This window comes from Mercenaria mercenaria, chromosome 4, assembly GCF_021730395.1.
Source record: "Mercenaria mercenaria strain notata chromosome 4, MADL_Memer_1, whole genome shotgun sequence".
NCBI lineage: Eukaryota > Metazoa > Mollusca > Bivalvia > Venerida > Veneridae > Mercenaria > Mercenaria mercenaria.
The window spans coordinates 41,795,113-41,814,643 of NC_069364.1; the positions used below are offsets into that span (position 1 = coordinate 41,795,113).

At 36.7% G+C, this 19,531-nt stretch overlaps 1 protein-coding gene across 2 annotated transcripts in view; it reads left to right on the forward strand.

Annotated features, from left to right (window-relative positions):
• LOC123552830 (uncharacterized) overlaps positions 1 to 19,531 on the forward strand; it is a 98,483-nt gene that overhangs the window by 20,935 nt on the left and 58,017 nt on the right. For both annotated transcript variants that reach the window (XR_008370572.1, XM_053541011.1), the window contains exons 3-8: positions 6,009 to 6,195; positions 11,315 to 11,389; positions 11,958 to 12,039; positions 12,898 to 12,976; positions 13,591 to 13,738; positions 15,038 to 15,135. Coding sequence is in view for 1 of the 2 variants with exons in the window: in XM_053541011.1 (XP_053396986.1) it covers positions 6,009 to 6,195; positions 11,315 to 11,389; positions 11,958 to 12,039; positions 12,898 to 12,976; positions 13,591 to 13,738; positions 15,038 to 15,135 (669 nt within the window). In the remaining variant the exon portion in view is untranslated. The remainder of the gene's footprint in view (positions 1 to 6,008; positions 6,196 to 11,314; positions 11,390 to 11,957; positions 12,040 to 12,897; positions 12,977 to 13,590; positions 13,739 to 15,037; positions 15,136 to 19,531) is intronic.

The window sequence follows — 19,531 nt, forward strand, 5'->3', positions numbered from 1 at the left end:
TCTTGTCTGCTGCTCCTATATAACAACACTCTTGCCTGCTGCTCCTATATAACAACACTCTTGCCTGCTGCTCCTATATAACAACACTCTTGCCTGCTGCTCCTATATAACATCACTCTTGTCTGCTGCTCCTATATTACAACACTCTTGCCTGCTGTTCCTATATAACAACACTCTTGCCTGCTACCCCTATATAACAACACTCTTGTCTGCTACTGCTATATGACAACACTCTTGCCTGCTACTCCTATATTACAACACTCTTGCCTGCTACTCCTATATTACAACACTCTTGCCTGCTGCTCCTATATAACAACACTCTTGCCTGCTACTACTATATGACAACACTCTTGCCTGCTACTCCTATATTACAACACTCTTGCCTGCTACTCCTATATTACAACACTCTTGCCTGCTGCTCCTATATAACGTCACTCTTGTCTGCTGCTCCTATATTACAACACTCTTGCCTGCTGTTCCTATATAACAACACTCTTGCCTGCTAACCCTATATAACAACACTCTTGGCTGCTGCTCCTATATTACAACACTCTTGCCTGCTGTTCCTATATAACAACACTCTTGCCTGCTACCCCTATATTACAACACTCTTGTCTGCTACTGCTATATTACAACACTCTTGCCTGCTGCTCCTATATAACAACACTCTTGCCTGCTGCTCCTATAACAACACTCTTGCCTGCTGCTCCTATATGACAACACTCTTGCCTGCTGCTCCTATATTACAACACTCTTGTCTGCTGCTTCTATATGACAACACTCTTGCCTGCTACTCCTATATAACAACACTCTTGCCTGCTGCTCCTATATAACAACACTCTTGCCTGCTACTCCTATATTACAACACTCTTGTCTGCTACTCCTATATTACAACACTCTTGCCTGCTACTCCTATATTACAACACATATAATATAATAAGTACACCAAGGTTGATATGTTAATTCATTAAGTATGGTGTAGTATAATTTGGACCTTGTCCTTGAATTTATTACACCTGTATGAGCTATTAAACTTTGGCAAGTGATAAGAGCAGTCGTTGCCCTCTTGTTTTATTATATCTTCAAATCTGGAGTTAAGCCCATAGATAAAAAAGAACATTTTATCCATATGTGCATATTTACCTGAACAATGGGACAGTAACAAGATTTATTCTCTGAACATGTTTTCTGTGTATTAACTGCATTTAAAGTGATTCTGCATATTTAAGACAATTAATATTACCAGGCTTAATTCTACGTTTTCTAGATAAATGACATCATGCCATCACATCTGGTTCATGAAATATGTAGAATTATATTAGCTTAAAAAAGATTTAATTTATAGCTTTTTGTACAGGTTAACAATTATCTATAACTTAAGAAAGGTTAATGCATATTTTATGAAAATATTTTTTTTTTTATTTTTTTTTTTTAGATGAGGAAAAGATACCATCTGAGGTGTAAATTGCTTGCTTGTAAATGAATCATACCTTTCTGTTGATGCTGTCTGACAGAATGACAGAATTTTGATTTATTTTGTCTAAATTAGTTATGCCCTATACCACATGAACTTTGAAAACAAGGGAGCATTTCTTTAGGTCTATTTTGGTCCCCTTTGTTAAAGAAGAGTGTGCATTTTGTTCTACTCATGTCAGTAGGTTCCACTTTGTTCCTGATAGATTGCTAGAAGTTGTTTAAGCCAACAGGTGATAATCTTGGTAACCCCCCCACCCCACTCCGTATTAGCTCACCTGACCTTTGGTCAGATTTTAATCTGTTTGATCAAAATTAACCCCTATCCTGCTAAATTTCTATAATGAGCTTGTCCATCTTTCAGTTTGGACTGTGCCATTAACTGTTAAAAGAGGTGTTTACCAAAAGGTACTGACTGAATGGCGAACAGTGCAGATCTTGATCAGACTGCATGGATGTGCAGGCTGTTATGGATGATGTATAAGACATAACCACAATTGTCATTTCCATCCATTACGAAGTGTACTACATTAGTTTTTAGCTATTTTATACTTTCATGTTACAGTAACTTGAAATACCTAGACTGTATCTTTTCATGGGTTTTAAAGCAATCAGGAAGTAATAATAGTTGTATCTTTTTTTTTTTTTGCCTTTTCCAGACTGGTTGGTAAGTTTTTAAGTTGTCTGACTTACAAGTACAGTTAGGTTATAATTATGCATTTTCATAGAAAGATATTCAAATATCTCAGCATACCCAAACATGGTCATAAACACACTTCAGATGTTTTATTAATTTTTTTTTTGCATATTATTTGGATGACACCTTATTGGATGTTCAAATATTTTTGTATAAACATTCGGTATAATAAGAAAACATGTGTTTTTTTTTTCAAGACGGAGTCCTCTAGCTTTAAACTTTTATAAAGGTCAAGGTCACACTTATGGTTCAGGTGGAATGTATCATTGTCAGTGTGCCATTAGTCACAAAACACACTTCTGTGTCCTATCATCACATACTATAGGCACTTTTCTGATGTGGTAACAAAATTACCAGTCAGACTGAATTTAGTTATTTTGTTATTTTTACCACAGATGTAGCTAAATATGATCTGTTAATAGTAACATGAAATTGGGCTTGATTTTATACTTTTTCAAAAGACTTAAAAGTTATCTCCCATTAATCAGGAAAATCTGTTTTTCATATTAAGAAATGCAGTTTTGTTAAACCTTTAGCCTGCTGGTGGCAAGTGATTCTGCCTTTGCAACCAGTGCAGACCAAGATCAACCTGCACATCCATGCAGGCTGATCATAGTCTGCTCTGTTCGCTATTCAGTCAGTAAATTTTCAGTGAACACCCCTTGGAATAATAAATGGTATTGCCCAAATTGAATGATGGACCAGTCAATTTTAGAAATTTAGCAGGCTAAGGGTTAATTAATTGTCAAAAATCAAATTAAATCTATAGCATAATTTGCCAACTCAGTGCAAAAAAGGTGTGTTTCACTTAACGGCTTTTTTGCACTCACATGACATTATGTTCCCAGTGTAAGGTCTGCATAATCCATTATCTATTTTTCATACTAAAATATCACCTTTTTCTGATTGGAAAAAGCCTAAGGCATTTAAATTTTCCCAATAAAAAGTAATAACCAAACAAGATTCACAGTATATACTGTATACAAAGTCTTGCAAGAACTTTTTTATCCCCAAAAATGCAAATGAGACATTTTAACTAGTCTCTGTGAATGTATATAAATAAGATCTATTTCTATAAATACTAGTTTCAGAATGCTGCTGTATTCGAAGATCAAATTATGTGTTAAAATCATCAAATTTTCACCTATAGTAATTTGTGTACTTGTAGATGCAATCTTAGCAGTTTTCAGATCACCTCCATTGTGCATCCAACTTTCATTGCTAATACTCAGTCCCTTTGGATAATGATTGTTGTTGCTATAGTAACCATTTTTTTCTTGGAATTGACTATTTTATATTGTTGAAAAAAAAAATCATGAAATCAGTACATTGTCCCTTACCATGCTGGACATGATTAATTCTGCCTTTGCGACCAGTGTAGATCATGATCAGCCTGCACATCCGTGCAGTCTGATCATGATCTGCACTGTTCGCTATTCAGCCAGTATCTTTTTGGTAAGCACCCCTTTTAACAGTTAATGGTACTGTCCAAATCGAAATATGGACAAGTTCATTATAGAAATTTAGCATGGTAAGGGTTATACTACCTGCTATGTTTCATAAGGAGCGAGGCTGCAAGTGTTTACATATTGACAACTGGGAAAAAAAAAAAAAAAGAACTACATAGCCTAAAGGTTTAAAATCTTTCGTGACTTAGTAATGAATGAGCAGCATAGCTTTTTGCTGTATTTTCCCCAATTACTGCCAGAAACCCAGCGAGATGAGGAGAACTCAGGCTTGCATTATCTGGTGCCAAAAATTTGTGCAATTCTGACATAAAAACTATGATCGCTTGCGTCTGCTTTCTGTTTACAGTAAAAAAATCATGGGAGTTCTAAGACATATAAAGATGTCTACTGTCCAGTTTTTTTTGGAAATCATGTTTTGAATAGAATAATTGAAGTATTCAAATAGTTCTGTATGTAGCAGATGATTTTTTTTAATCAGACAGGCATGTATTGATTTTTACTCTTTGGAGCTATTGGTATTGAGAAATGAGTTTGAGTGCACCAAGAGTAAAACTTGAAAACCTGTGTGGGAGTATGATGAAGCTATAATTAGAAAAGTCAATTGGATGAACATTCCTGACAACAGATTTTTTTGTGGCAGCACTTTTAAGATTTATTATTCTTTGTCTACAAGGCATCTCTTTTCCAGGCTATTTTTAGCTCATCTGATTTTTTGAAAAAAAATGATGAGTTATTGTCATCACTTGAGCGGGCATCGGCGTCCTGGTTAAGTTTTATGTTTAGGTCAGCTTTTCTCCTAAACTATCAAAGCTATTGCTTTGAAACTTGGAATACTTGTTCACCATCATAAGCTGACCCTGTATAGCAAGAAACATAACTCCATCTTGCTTTTTGCAAGATTTATGGCCCCTTTTGTACTTAGAAAATATCAGATTTCTTGGTTAAGTTTTATGTTTAGGTCAACTTTTCTCCTAAACTATCAAAGCCATTGCTTTGAAACTTGGAATACTTGTTTACCATCATAAGCAGACCCTGTACATCAAGAAACATAACTCCATCTTGCTTTTTGCAAGAATTATTGCCCCTTTTGGACTTAGAAAATCAGTTTTCTTGGTTAAGTTTTATGTTTAGGTCAGCTTTAATCCTAAACTATCAAAGCTATTGCTTTAAAACTTGCAACACTTGTTCACCATCATAAGCTGACCCTGTACAGCAAGAAACATAACTCCATCCTGCTTTTTGCAATAATTATTGCCCCTTTTGGACTTAGAAAATCATTTTCTTGGTTGAGTATTATGTTTGAGTATACTTTTCTCATAAACTATCAAAGCTATTGCTTTAAAACTTGCAACAGTTTTTCACCATCATAAGTGGACACTGTACATCAAGAAACATAACTCTATCCTGCTTTTTGCAAGAATGATGGCCCTTTTTATACTTAGAAAATCATGGGTAGTACAATAGTTCTATTATACAAAAAAAATCAGATGAGCGTCAGCACCCGCACGGCGGTGCTCTTGTTAAAGATGCAATAGTTACTGCGACCCCTGTAGTGTCTAAGATAACTTTATCGCCAAGGTCAGTAGGGATTTGAAATTACTGCACACCCAAAGTTCTGTAAATGTCATAATTTTGGTGCACGATATATTAATCCACAAAATTTCCTTCATGCAGAGCATAGGGTATTGGTGATTATTATTGGAGTATACAAGTGGTATTCTTACCCAGGTCAGGCAAGCTGAATGCCGAGAACAGTCAATTGTGATGTTTTGATTTGTTTCAAACTCCATCCTTGGTTACCCGTAGATAAATAGTTCCAGTCCCCGAGGTATTCACACAGCTTTCTCTGAAGAGCTCCCTATGAAAATTGTTGTCAGTTTTTGTGAGAACTTTGGCATTGTGTCTCTGCAATCAATATTTTTTACTCCCGTAGGAGCAATTAGCCTTTATTATCACTACTCCATGTGAAATACTTGGCTTTGTTAATAGAAATGTGAGCATACAGGAGCCCAGGCGAGTCAGGACTTGAGGAACTGGTAGAAACTGATTGCAGTTATTTAGCTGAATTGCCCATTGCCGTTCAAAATATACTGTGAAATTATTCAGTTTTAACGTGAAATCATTCAGTTTCTGTTGCATGAACTTCCAGAGCTTCGGTCAAAATTGCAATTTTTGCTGGAGCAAAAGTTTGTGGATTGCCAAGTTTAAAGAGAAGATATATTGGAATGTGCATTGTACTTTTGGATTTAATTGCGTCATTTGACACAATCATGAAATCTGCAAAAATTAGTCCCCTATGTACTTAATGATTTTGTTACATATTTCCCTAGCATGATTGTCTAAATAGTATTCTTTTTTTCCTATTACAGGTCAGAAGACATGTATGCATGTCCATGGAGTTTTCCCGTACCTGTATGTTCCTTACGATGGAACTGTGCCATGGGATCGGTATTTGCGGCAGTTTGCGACAAGTCTCGACAAAGCGATCAATGTTGCCCAGGGACATGGACAAGCTAACATACAGCATGTGTATAAAGTAGTGCTGGTCAATGGAAAGTATGTATTTTTTGCAAAAAAAAAAAAAAATATTGACAGCATAGGTGATTCTTATGAAAGGTTTTGTTTTTGTATTTATATTACTCCAGACTGTATGACAACAACGAAAATAAAAATTTTTAAGATATCAGGAAATTTTTGCTATATTTCTATAGAAGCTTCAAAAGTTAGGTACAGACAGGTTATTTGTTATCTATAGAAACACGTGAGAATAAGTTGTTTTTACTCATTTTTCTGAGTAACAATTTTCCAGAATTGAAAAGTGTTTGTCATGGGGTACTGAAGTTAAACTGCCTACAAAGCTTTAAATATATAAAATGCCTTACATATGAATTCCTCCATGGTGCATTGGTCAATATGTTATTAAAGTAATTATTGCCGAGGCAAGCTGAGTTAGATTCTCAACTCAGACATCCTTTTTTTTTTTTTTTTTTTTATGCCCCCGAAGGGAGGCATATAGTTTTTGAACTGTCAGTCTGTCTGCAATTTTCGTGTCCGGTCCATATCTTTGTCATCGATGGATGGATTTTCAAATAACTTGGCATGAATGTCTACCACAGTAAGACGACGTGTCACGCGCAAGACCCAGACCCATAGTCAAAGGTCGAGGTCACACTTAGACATTAAAGGATAGTGCATTGATGGGCGTGTCCGGTCCATATCTTTGTCATCGATGGATGGATTTTCAAATAACTTGGCATGAATGTGTACCACAGTAAGACGACGTGTTGCGCGCAAGAGCAAGGTCCGTAGCTCTAAGGTCAAGGTCACACTTAGACGTTAAAGGATAGTGCATTGATGGGCGTGTCCGGTCCATATCTTTGTCATCGATGCATGGATTTTCAAATAACTTGGCATGAATGTGTACCACAGTAAGACGACGTGTCGCGCGCAAGACCCAGGTCCGTAGCTCAAAGGTCAAGGTCACACTTAGACATTAAAGGTCATTTTTCATGATAGTGCATTGATGGGCGTGTCCGGTTCATATCATTGTCATTCATGCATGGATTTTAAAATAACTACGCATGAATATGTGACACAGTAAGACGACATGTTGCGCGCAAGACCCAGCTCCGTAGGTCAAAGGTCCTAAACTCTAACATCGGCCATAACTATTCATTCAAAGTGCCATCGGGGGCATGTGTCATCCTATGGAGACAGCTCTTGTTTTAAGTAGCTCATGTTTTAATGTTCATAATGTGGTCAAACTTCATTTTTATTTATAGAAAGACCATTTTTAGCCAAAATCTAGAGTCGAGTCCCTTTAACAAAAATACTATAAACTTGTATCATATTAGTTTTTAATGACAGAAATTATTATATATACAGGTATTACGGTGGGTAAAAAATCCCCTGATATGTCTAAAATTAATGATGTCACATGTTAGGGATATTTGAACGGATATAGGAATTGAAACTGTAGGAGGTTTAGCAATATTATAAACAAGTACCAGTAGATCAATTTTCAGTCATAAGATTTTGCACTTAGTCTGGCCTACATTTTCCTAAAATATAAGATGAAAGAACAATCAAGTTTCGTTGTCTTCAGAATTGCATAATGATATTTCCGTTTTCTGTAGTAGCTATTACTGACATGAATTTTTTAGCAGAGTAGATGTAGAAGTGATACGCTTGATACGGTAGTTTTAAATACTATGAGAAGACATGTTTTCTGTAACCCCGATGAACATAAAGCTGGATGAAAGTATATTTCTATATGAGCCGTGCCATGAGAAAACCAACATAGTGGGTGTGGGACCAGCATAGATCCAGACCAGCCTGCGCATTTGCGCAGTCTGGTCAGGATCCATGCTGTTCGCTATCAGTACCAATTGGAATTAGAGAAACCGTTAGCAAACAGCATGGATCCTGACCAGACTGCGCGGATGCGCAGGCTGGTCTGGATCTATGCTGGTCGCAAAGCCACTAAGTTTGTTTTCTCATGGCGTGGCTCATTATGTGTAATGTATCAGTACTTGGAAACTGGGCAGTAATATATTGATAAAACTATGAACTGCAATTGATAGTATGTCAATAGTATGCATCAATGTTGAAAGTTACATGATCCTACGTCTCGAATAGACTACACAAAAAACATTTTCCTGCATATTTTTTTTTCAATCACTGTTCTTTACAGTTCAAGGTGTTTAATAATTTGACTTTATGGACAAATGCTATGACCCATTCCATCTGTTGCTCTAGTGAGAGTAAAATGTGTGATATACTAAATTGTGCAGTATTCATTGTAAAATGTGCTTAATTCATAGTAAAATATGTGATGGTCATAGTAAATGTGTGTGATATGCACTATACGCACAAGATATAAGTCGAGCGCTTGTGATCAGATGTCGTGCTCACAAGATAAGATGTTGAACGCTTGAGATAAGATGTTGTGCGCACAAGATAAGATGTGGAACGCTCGAGATAAGATGTCTAGCGCACGAGATCAGATGTTGTGCGCACGAGCTTAGATGTTATGTGCTCAGAATAATTTAATCTTTGAAAAAAATGCATGTCCTAAACATACCACCGTAAATATGTGCGATATCCATAGTAAAATGTGCGGTATTAACAGGAAAATGTGTGATATTCAAGGTAATTTGTGTGATATTCACAGTATTGAAATAATTCTTACAAGTAGCAATATCAGTGTTGCTGCAGTAGTTGAAAGATGCCTCACTGGTAACTTGAATTATAACCGTACAATGCTTTGAAAAATATCTGTAACTGTAGCTGATAAATTCTGTTGTTTCAACAAGAGACCATCCCACCCTGAAATTTTTTTTTATTTCACAATTGAAGTTATTTTAGTCATAATTTCTAGTTGAGAACAGTGTTATTAATCTTTTATTTCCTCTTCTGTAACAGCAGTATTTTACTGAATATTTTACTGGTGTCGTTTTCCCTGAAATTTTAGCAGAATGTCTTGACAGCCTTTTGTAGTTACTTTTTTCATTAATGTCTGCTTCTGTGCATTGTCTTGATCTTGAAAGTGTGTGCTTTCCAGAACCCTCATTAACTTGTCTGATTTTTGAAAAAAAAAATCTATGAGGTATTGTCGTCATTTGATCGTTGTTGTTGCTTTAAATTTTTAAAAAGGTCTACCTTTTCTCATAAACTATAACAGCTATAGCTTTGAAACTTTGCATACTTGTTTATCATCATTAGATGACTACGTAGGCGGAAAACCATAACTTTGATAAGCATTTTGTCAGAATTAAGGCCCTTCGTGTACTTAAAAAAATTTGAATTTCTTAGTTAAAACTTTTGTTTAGGTCCAGTTTACTTGAATATACTATAGGAACACTAGTTTTGAAACTTTGCAGACTTGTTTATCATCATTAGATGAGTATGTGGCCAAGAGCCATGAATCTGATATTTATTATGTCCGAATTTTGGCCCTTAATTTACTTAGAAAATTTGAATTTCTTTTTTAGCTCACCTGTCACATAGTGAGCTTTTGTGATCACCCTTCGTCCGTCGTCAGTCCTTGCGTGCGTGCGTCAGTCCCTCAACAATTTCTTGTCTGCACGATAGTGGTTTCATTTATGATTTTATTTTAACCAGACTTGCACACAACTTGTATCACCATAAGATCTTGGTTCCTTTCTTGAACTGGCCAGATCCCATTACGGGTTCCAGAGTTATGGCCCCTGAAAGGGCCAAAATTAGCTATTTTGACGTTGTCTGCACAATAGCAGCTTTATTTATGATTTGATTTTTTACCAAACTGGCACACAACTTGTACCACCATAAGATCTTGGTTCCTTCCTTGAACTGGCCAGATCCCATTATGGGTTCTAGAGTTATGGCCCCTGAAAGGGCCAGAATCAGCTATTTTGACCTTGTCTGCACAATAGCAGCTTCATTTATGATTTGATTTTAACCAAACTTGCACACAACTTGTATCACCATAAGATCTTGGTTCCTTTCTTGAATCGGCGAGATTCCTTTATGGGTTCCAGAGTTATGGCCCCTGAAAGGGCCAGAATTAGCTATTTTGACCTTGTCTGCACAATAGCAGCTTCATTTATGATTTGAATTTAATCAAACTTGCACAAAACTTGTGTCACCATAAGATCTTGATTCCTTAGTTGAACCGGCCAGATCCCATAATGGGTTCCAGAGTTATGGCCCCTGAAATGGCCAAAATAAGCTATTTTGACCTTGTCTGCACAATAGCAGCTTCATTTATGATTTGATTTTAACCAAACTTGCACACAACTTGTATCACCACAAGATCTTGGTTTCTTTCTTGAACTGGCCAGATTTCATTGTGGGTTCCAGAGTTATGGCCCCTTAAAGGTCCAAAATTGGCTATTTTGGCTTTTGCAGCCATATAGAGACTTCATTTATGGTTTTATTTGATACAAACTTCCAAAATAACTTCAACAACAATAATTCTTGGATTCCATGGCAAATCAGATCCAAGCGTAGGTTCAGAGTTATTTTATATCTGATTACTTCCCCTGATTGTAATCAAAATGGATTTATATCAGTAAGTACTTTGACATATCTGTACCTTGTAAGAATTTTTTTTTTCTTTTTGGTTAAATTTCTTCCCTTTGTTGTTACTGTCCTTTGGACTTAGATATTTTTTCTGAGGACCTTCTTGTCCTCAGGTGCAATGATAACAGGTGAGTGATATAGTGCCATCATGGCCCTCTTGTTATTTAGGTCCAATTCTCTTGAAGTCTATAAGAGCTATAGCTTTGAAATTGTACACTTGTTTATCATCATAATTCTCTTTTGCATTTTGTCAGAATTATGGGCCTTTTAACTTAGAAAATCAGTATTTTTTGGTTGATTTTTGTTTCACTTAACTTTTCTTGAATATTTACTATAGCTCATTTGTTTGGTCATCAGTTAAGACAAGTAAGAAGGTCAAGAACCATAACTATTTTCTTGCATATTGTCCAACACTAACAGGCAAATAACAGCACCCAAAGGTGGTGCTCTTATTCATAAATGTTGATTCTGTGTGTTGTCTTTAAAGCATGTGATTTCCAGAACTCTGTTCATTGTTTTATTATAATTAAAAAAGAATCAAAGAAATAAGAGAGGCAGAAAGAAAAGCTTGTGAAAATGATATTGAATCTTGTGAATTATTGAATTTCAGATCAATGTATGGCTACCATGACAAGGAGCAACAGTTTCTGAAGATATATTTCTACAACCCCAGTATGATCAGAAAGTGAGTTTGTACATGTATTTTCTGTAACTTCTCTTTGAACAAAACTAAGCATAGTTAGTAAGTAACACTATTTCTAGAGTTTTCTCTATCTACCATGTGGGCCTCTACATAATATGCAGTATACAAAATGTAAAGAAATATTGAACAAACATTATCAAACTTAGAATATCATAAATACAAAATGTACAATACAGGATTTAAACCAGCTAAATAAGATATAAAAATGGATTCATTGAAGACTAACATATGTACACGTATGAGAGTAAAAACAATAATACAATAAAAAGAAACCCATACGAAAAATTAAAATAAATGTTTATTTGAATTTAAATAAATGCTTTTGACAATCAGTTGTGTTATATTGAAAACAGACAGGTTTGAATCTTACTGTAAGAATGATCACTCTCATATGACAGTAATACTTTTTCATGGCAGTTTAACATCAAAATTTCGTTCAAAGTTTAGGTTTGAATTTTATGTATGCAGTGTTTGCCAGGTTAAAGCTTAGATAAAGATGAGATGTAAACTTGATATATATGGTGAATAATGAAATTCTGTGTTTTTACAGAGCTGCAGATCTACTCCTTGGTGGAGCTGTGTTGAACAAGCCATTTCAGCCCCATGAGTCACATATCCCATACACTTTACAGGTAAATTACTCTTCACTAACCATTTCAGCCCTGCAAATTGTACATATTATATGATACACTTAACACTTGTCTGCCTCATAAACCATATGTAAAAGTCCTTTTTACAGGTAAATTTCAGGTCAGTGACTTCTTGCTAACCATGTCAGTCCCATGAGTAATATATCCTTACACTACAGGTAATTCATGCTTCAGTAGCAGTCAGCCCCATGAGTATCATATCCTCACACTACAGGCTACTAGGGCCTCCATGGCAGAGTGGTTAAGGTCACTGACTTGGAATCACTAGCTCGTCACCGATGTGGGTTCGAGCCTCACTCGGGCATTGAATTTTTCGTGTTAGGAAGCCATCCAGCTGCTTACGGAAGGTCGGTGGTTCTACCCAGGTGCCCACCCCATGATGATATAATGCTCTGAGGGGCACCTGGGGTCTTCCTCTACCATCAAAGCTGGAAAGTTGCCATATGACCTTTGAGTCGATGGGACATTAAACCTGACAAAACAGGTAACTCATGCATGACTTGCATTGTATTAATTTGACTAAAAGCCTCCCGCATGCCCCTCCCAAAAAAAACAAAAAAACATCTGCCCCATTAGTAACATATCACCTCAGCACAAAAGGTAGATATCAGCCACGGGAGTCACATATTATTTACTATATCGGTAAGTTACCATACTTTTAGTTTTTCCAGCTGGAAGATGTGCCATTTTCTAAGATTAACTGAAAGCAAGTTGACAAAACAAAATATTTGCCTTCCTCATTAACCTTGCATTCTTTAATTATTTATACTGCTCTATTTATAGACTAATCCTGGCTTTGAGCTATTTATAAATCTAATCCTGCCCATTATTATCTTGCAGCTATTTATAGACTACAATCTTTATGGAATGAACATGATTAATGCAGCAGCTGTCAAGTTCAGGAGACACACAGAAAATGGTAACAAGTTTTTTGCAGTAGTTCTCTCGTAATTTCTGAAAACCAGTCTTGTTTCTGTCTTGAATTTTCCAAGTTTATGTGGCCATGTATTGATTTTTGTCACAACCGTGTCTAGAAATTAAGAAAAAAATTGAGAAGACAAAATGAAAACAAAAAAAGGGGGAGGAAGTAATTGACATGAGTTTCAGAGCAGTGGGTCATGTAGGCATTAAAACACAAATATGTTGATTAAAATCTAATTACATTGAGGATAAATTTTGTTTGTTTCAGTGTAAGAATCATCTTTGATTTTGTATGTCTGAAAATTGTGTGATGTATGTTGTCTCACAATGGCAAACATTTGTGCAAAGTTATTTGATCATTCTTACAGGATTAAAGTGGTATTGAACATACATTAAAAATATTTTATTTTGAAAAAAAGGGGCCAAATGTTAGAAAAAACTTCAAGACTTTGTTGTAAGACAAATTTCTTATTTTTGTGATACTGATTTCATATTTTTGTGATACTGAAGGCAGTTTTTGCTATCAGATGTTTTAGTCCTTTTCTTTCCTGCCATATTGAATACATTTTCAAACAATTTCAGTAACATAATAAATATTACTCATGTTCACAGTTGACCATGAAGTTATGCCACTCAGCCAAGGTTCAGACGAGGGGTTTGGATCAGATCCAAAGACGCCAATATCATTTACAGGATTGTTGAATCGATCTGGTTCCATGACTCCTTCACAGCGAGTCTGGCAAAGTGAAAATATACCTAGGTAAATATATGTTATTATACCCAGGAAAACAAAGTTTTTGGAGCTATATTAGAGTCATAATATGAACCGTGCCATGAGAAAACCAACATAGTGGGTTTGCGACCAGCATGGATCCAGACCAGCCTGCGCATCCGCGCAGTCTGGTCAGGATCCATGCTGTTCGCTTTTAAAGCCTACTGCAGTTAGAGAAACCATTAGTGAACAGTATGGATCCTGACCAGACTGCGCGGATGCACAGGCTGGTCTGGATCCATGCTGGTCGCAAACCCACTATGTTGGTTTTCCCATGGCACGGCTCATTTATTATGGTCTCTAATGTGATATGTTGTAAAGAATTTGTGGAGCAAACTGCTTCCAACAGATTTAAAGGGATTTGGATGGACCTTCATACAGGTGATCACCATGAAGTGTAATATTGTAATATTGTGCATGACATTTTTGCTGGGTGGACAGAAGCAGGAAACACTGAAATATTTTCCACAACCTCTTCAAAAAAAAAAACAAGAACAATAACGGTAATATGAAAAAACTTGTCTTGCATTGCATTGCTAACAAGAAACATACGATCAAACAGTGAGAGTAGTTGGGGGCATCAGTGTCCAATAATGAACAAACATCAAATATCTCTGTGATATATATGTGGAGATAAAGCCCTCTTTACTACCATACAGTGTTAGTCATGTATAACTGCCAATTAGTTAAATAATAGTTCATAGTTTATACAAGTATACTCGTGTAAATATGCAAATTTATGCATTTTGTTGTTCTAGTGAAGTTTTCTTGGAATTCAACGATGTAAAAAACTTGTAAATTCATGTTTTAACTTTTGCCACATTATCAAGACACGTGTTTTGTATAAAAAAGGCTGATTTCTAGATCATTATTTCAAGGTATGTCTATGGATCGTGGGGTCGCGAGTTCGATCCTCGGGCGGGACGTATGTTCTCCGTGACTATTTGATAAACGACATTCTGTCTGAAATCATTAGTCCTCCACCTCTGATTCATGTGGGGAAGTTGGCAGTTACTTGCGGAGAACAGGTTTGTACTGGTACAGAATCCAGGAACACTGGTTAGGTTAACTGCCCGCCGTTACATGACTGAAATACTGTTGAAAAACGGCGTTAAACCCAAAACAAACAAACAAAATCAAGGTATGTCATGGTTGAAGTCTTTCCTTAAATTTATGACTAAATAAAATTACATATCATAATTGAAATTTAATATTTAGTTTTAAATATATATAATAAGTAAAATTATATATTCAGATTTGTTTGTAACAGGTTTGTTTTTGTTGTAGTGAATTATACCTAGATGACAGTGTTGAGCGGTTAAGTACATGTGAACTAGAGGTAGATGTTGTAGCTGCTGACATACTCAATAGACTAGACGTCGGTGGTAAGTTTTATACCAGTGGTTTTAGCATGTTTGGTTAACAACTGTTTTTGAGACACAGTTTTTAAACTCCTGTAAATTGTGGTCATGATTTTAGACCAGTGTTTAGTGAGGTTAGGTGCATGTTCAGTTTTCGTTCAAGTCGGTGTTTGAACCCTTGACTCTTAGAGTTTAGGCTCAGATCCTATACACCTGCTATACAGTATACATTTAATGTTATTAAATCTTGCTTATTGTTCTCTCTTCAAATACTTGAAGGAATTATTTGAAGAAGAGTCCGATTTTATTGAGTTAAATGAACATAGTGGAAGGTACAATATAGTAGAGACTAAGAATATTTGAAATCTTTCAGGTTGCTAACTTTGAATCACTTGTCTCCCCCTGTTGTAGGTTCTATACCCTTTCAGGTTGCCAACTTTGAATCACTTGTCTCCCCCTGCTGTAGGTTCTATACCCTTTCAGGTCGCTAACTTTGAATCACTTGTCTCCCCCTGCTGTAGGTTCTATACCCTTTCAGGTTGCCAACTTTGAATCACTTGTCTCCCCCTGCTGTAGGTTCTATACCCTTTCAGGTCGCTAACTTTGAATCACTTGTCTCCCCCTGCTGTAGGTTCTATACCCTTTCAGGTTGCCAACTTTGAATCACTTGTCTCCCCCTGCTGTAGGTTCTAAATGCTTTGAGGTTGCCAACTTTGAATCACTTGTCTCCCCCTGCTGTAGGTTCTAAACCCTTTCAGGTCGCTAACTTTGAATCACTTGTCTCCCCCTGCTGTGGGTTCTAAACCCTTTCAGATTGCCAACTTTGAGTCACTTGTCTCCCCCTGCTGTGGGTTCTAAACCCTTTCAGGTCGCCAACTTTGAATCACTTGTCTCCCCCTGCTGTGGGTTCTAAACCCTTTCAGGTCGCCAACTTTGAATCACTTGTCTCCCCCCTGCTGTGGGTTCTAAACCCTTTCAGATCGCTAACTTTGAATCACTTGTCTCCCCACTGCTGTGGGTTCAACTTGTCTCCCCCTGCTGTAGGTTCTAAATGCTTTCAGGTTGCCAACTTTGAATCACTTGTCTCCCCCTGCTGTCGGTTCTAAACCCTTTCAGGTCGCTAACTTTGAATCACTTGTCTCCCCCTGCTGTGGGTTCTAAACCCTTTCAGATTGCCAACTTTGAATCACTTGTCTCCCCCTGCTGTGGGTTCTAAACCCTTTCAGATCGCCAACTTTGTATCACTTGTCTCCCCCTGCTGTGGGTTCTAAACCCTTTCAGGTCGCCAACTTTGAATCACTTGTCTCCCCCCTGCTGTGGGTTCTAAACCCTTTCAGATCGCCAACTTTGAATCACTTGTCTCCCCCCTGCTGTGGGTTCTAAACCCTTTCAGATCGCCAACTTTGAATCACTTGTCTCTCCCTGCTGTAGGTTCTAAACCCTTTCAGGTTGCCAACTTTGAATCACTTGTTTCCCCCTGCTGTAGGTTCTAAATCCTTTCAGGTCGCCAACTTTGAATCACTTGTTTCACTTGTCTCCCCCTGCTGTAGGTTCTAAACCCTTTCAGATTGCCAACTTTGAATCACTTGTCTCTCCCTGCTGTAGGTTCTAAACCCTTTCAGATCGTCAACTTTGAATCACTTGTCTCCCCCTGCTGTAGGTTCTAAACCCTTTCAGATCGCCAACTTTGAATCACTTGTCTCTCCCTGCTGTAGGTTCTAAACCCTTTCAGATCGCCAACTTTGAATCACTTGTCTCCCACTGCTGTAGGTTCTAAACCCTTTCAGATTGCCAATTTTGAATCACTTGTCTCCCCCTGCTGTAGCAGGGGTTCCACTAGACCTGAAAACCCAAGAGTCCCAGGACCTTTGGGTCCAAATTTTGAAGGGTCCTTTTTCAAAATACAAGTGTCCTGCCCCAAAACGTCGATACAATTGACTATCTTTTCTTATATAGAAATACTACGTAATTAATAGCTACTAAAACCAAGAACATGCTACAGCATAATAACAATTTCTGTTTCAGGTCATATAATCTCATATTGTAAATTAATATTTATCAAAATTCATTTTAATCTGATGAGGGTTTTTTTCAATATTTTTATTTGTTAGCAGAAAAGTGCTAAAACACTGTAAATATGTATCCAAAACATACTATCCGGATACTGGTACACTTTCAGAATGTCGTGTGAAATGTTGTTTTTGCCCAGTTAACTTGGTCCACTGTTAAGGTAAACCAGAGATAGTTCCTCAAATAATGATGCTACTTTTCATTAAAAACTGCATTGAAAGTCAGTTTTTTAGCTCACCTGTGAGTTTTTCTGATCGCTCGATGTTCGGCGTCCGTCGTCTGTCGTCTGTCTGTCAACATTTAGCTTGTGTATGCGATAGAGGCTGTATTTTTCAACTGATCTTCATGAAATTTGGTCAGAATGATTACCTTGATGAAATCTAGGCCGAGTTCGAAAATGGGTCATCTTGGGTCAAAAACTAGGTCACTAGGTCAAATCAAAGAAAAACCTTGTGTATGCGATAGAGGCTGTATTTTTCCATTAATCTTCATGAATATTTGTCAGAATGATAACCTTGATGAAATCTAGGCCGAGTTCGAAAATGGGTCATCTGGGGTCAAAAAGTAGGTCACTAGGTTAAATCAAAGAAAAACCTTGTGTATGCGATAGAGGCTGTATTTTTCAATTAATCTTCATGAATATTGGTCAGAATGATAACCTTGATGAAATCTAGGTCGAGTTCGAAAATGGGTCATCTCGGGTCAAAAACTAGGTCACTAGGTCAAATCAAAGAAAAACCTTGTGTATGCGATAGAGGCTGTATTTTTCAATTAATCTTCATGAATACTGGTCAGAATGATTGCCTTGATGAAATCTAGGCTGAGGTCGAAAATGGGTCATCTGGGGTCAAAAACTAGGTCACTAGGTCAAATCAAAGAAAAACCTTGTGTATGCGATAGAGGCTGTATTTTTCAATCAATCTTCATGAATATTAGTCAGAATGATAACCTTGATGAAATCTAGGCCGAGTTTGAAAATGGGTCATCTCGGGTCAAAAACTAGGTCACTAGGTCAAATCAAAGAAAAACCTTGTGTATGCGATAGAGGCTGTATTTTTCAATTAATCTTCATGAATATTGGTCAGAATGATTGCCTTGATGAAATCTAGGCTGAGGTCGAAAATGGGTCATCTGGGGTGAAAAACTAGGTCACTAGGTCAAATCAAAGAGAAACCTTGTGTATGCGATAGAGGCTGTATTTTTCAATTGATCTTCATGACATTTGGTCAGAATGATTGCATTGATGAACAATAGGTCAAGTTTGAATATGGGTCATCTGGGGTCAAAAACTAGGTCACCAGGTCAAATCTAAGAAAAACATTGTGTATGCGATAGAGGCTATATTTTTCGATTGATCTTCCTGAAATTAAGTCAGAATGATTGCCTTGATGAAATCTAGGTCGAGTTTGAATATGGGTCATCTGAGGTCAAAAAGTAGGTCACTAGGTTAAATTAAAGAAAAACCTTATGTATGCGATAGAGGCTGTATTTTTCAATTGATATTCATGAAATTTCCTCAGAATGATTGCCTTGATTAAATCTATGTTGAGTTTGATTATGGGTCATCGGACTGAAAAAGTAGGTCACTAGGTCAGATCAAAGAAAAACCTTGTGTATGCGATAGAGGCTGTATTTTTCAATTAATCTTCATGAAATTTGGTCAGAATGATTGCCTTGATGTAATCTAGGTCAAGTTTAATTATGGGTTATCTGGGTCAAAAAGTAGGTCACTAGGTTAAATCAAAGAAAAACCTTGTGTATGCGATAGCGGCTGTATTTTTCAACTGATCTTCATGAAATTTTGTCAGAATGATAGCATTGATGAAATCTAGGTCAAGTTCAAATACGAGTCATCTGGGTTTAAAAACTAGGTCACTAAGTCAAATCAAGGAAAAACCTTGGGTATGCAATAGGGACTGCATTTTACACTGGATTTCATAAAATTTGGTCAGAATGGTTGGCTTGATGAAATCTAGGTCAAGTTCGAATAGGGGTAGTCTGGGGTCAAAAACTAGGTCACTAGGTCAAATCAAAGAAAATACTTATTTATACTCAAGATATTTTGCTCCAATTTTAATGATAATTGGTCAGAATATTTTTTTCCATGAAATAATTAGGTCAAACATGTTTACACTAGCTGTTATGGTGTGTTTCTCAGGTGAGCGACCTAGGGCCATCTTGGCCCTCTTGTGTAGTGAATTTTGGAAAAATTGCATATGTCATCGGGTGTTAATTAGAATCGTGAACGGACATTCTAAACTTATTTTTGCTTTCCAAATTCATTTAAATTTGTGGATTTTCTTGTTGAAATTAAGGTAGTTCTGCACGTTTGATATACCGGAAGTGATGG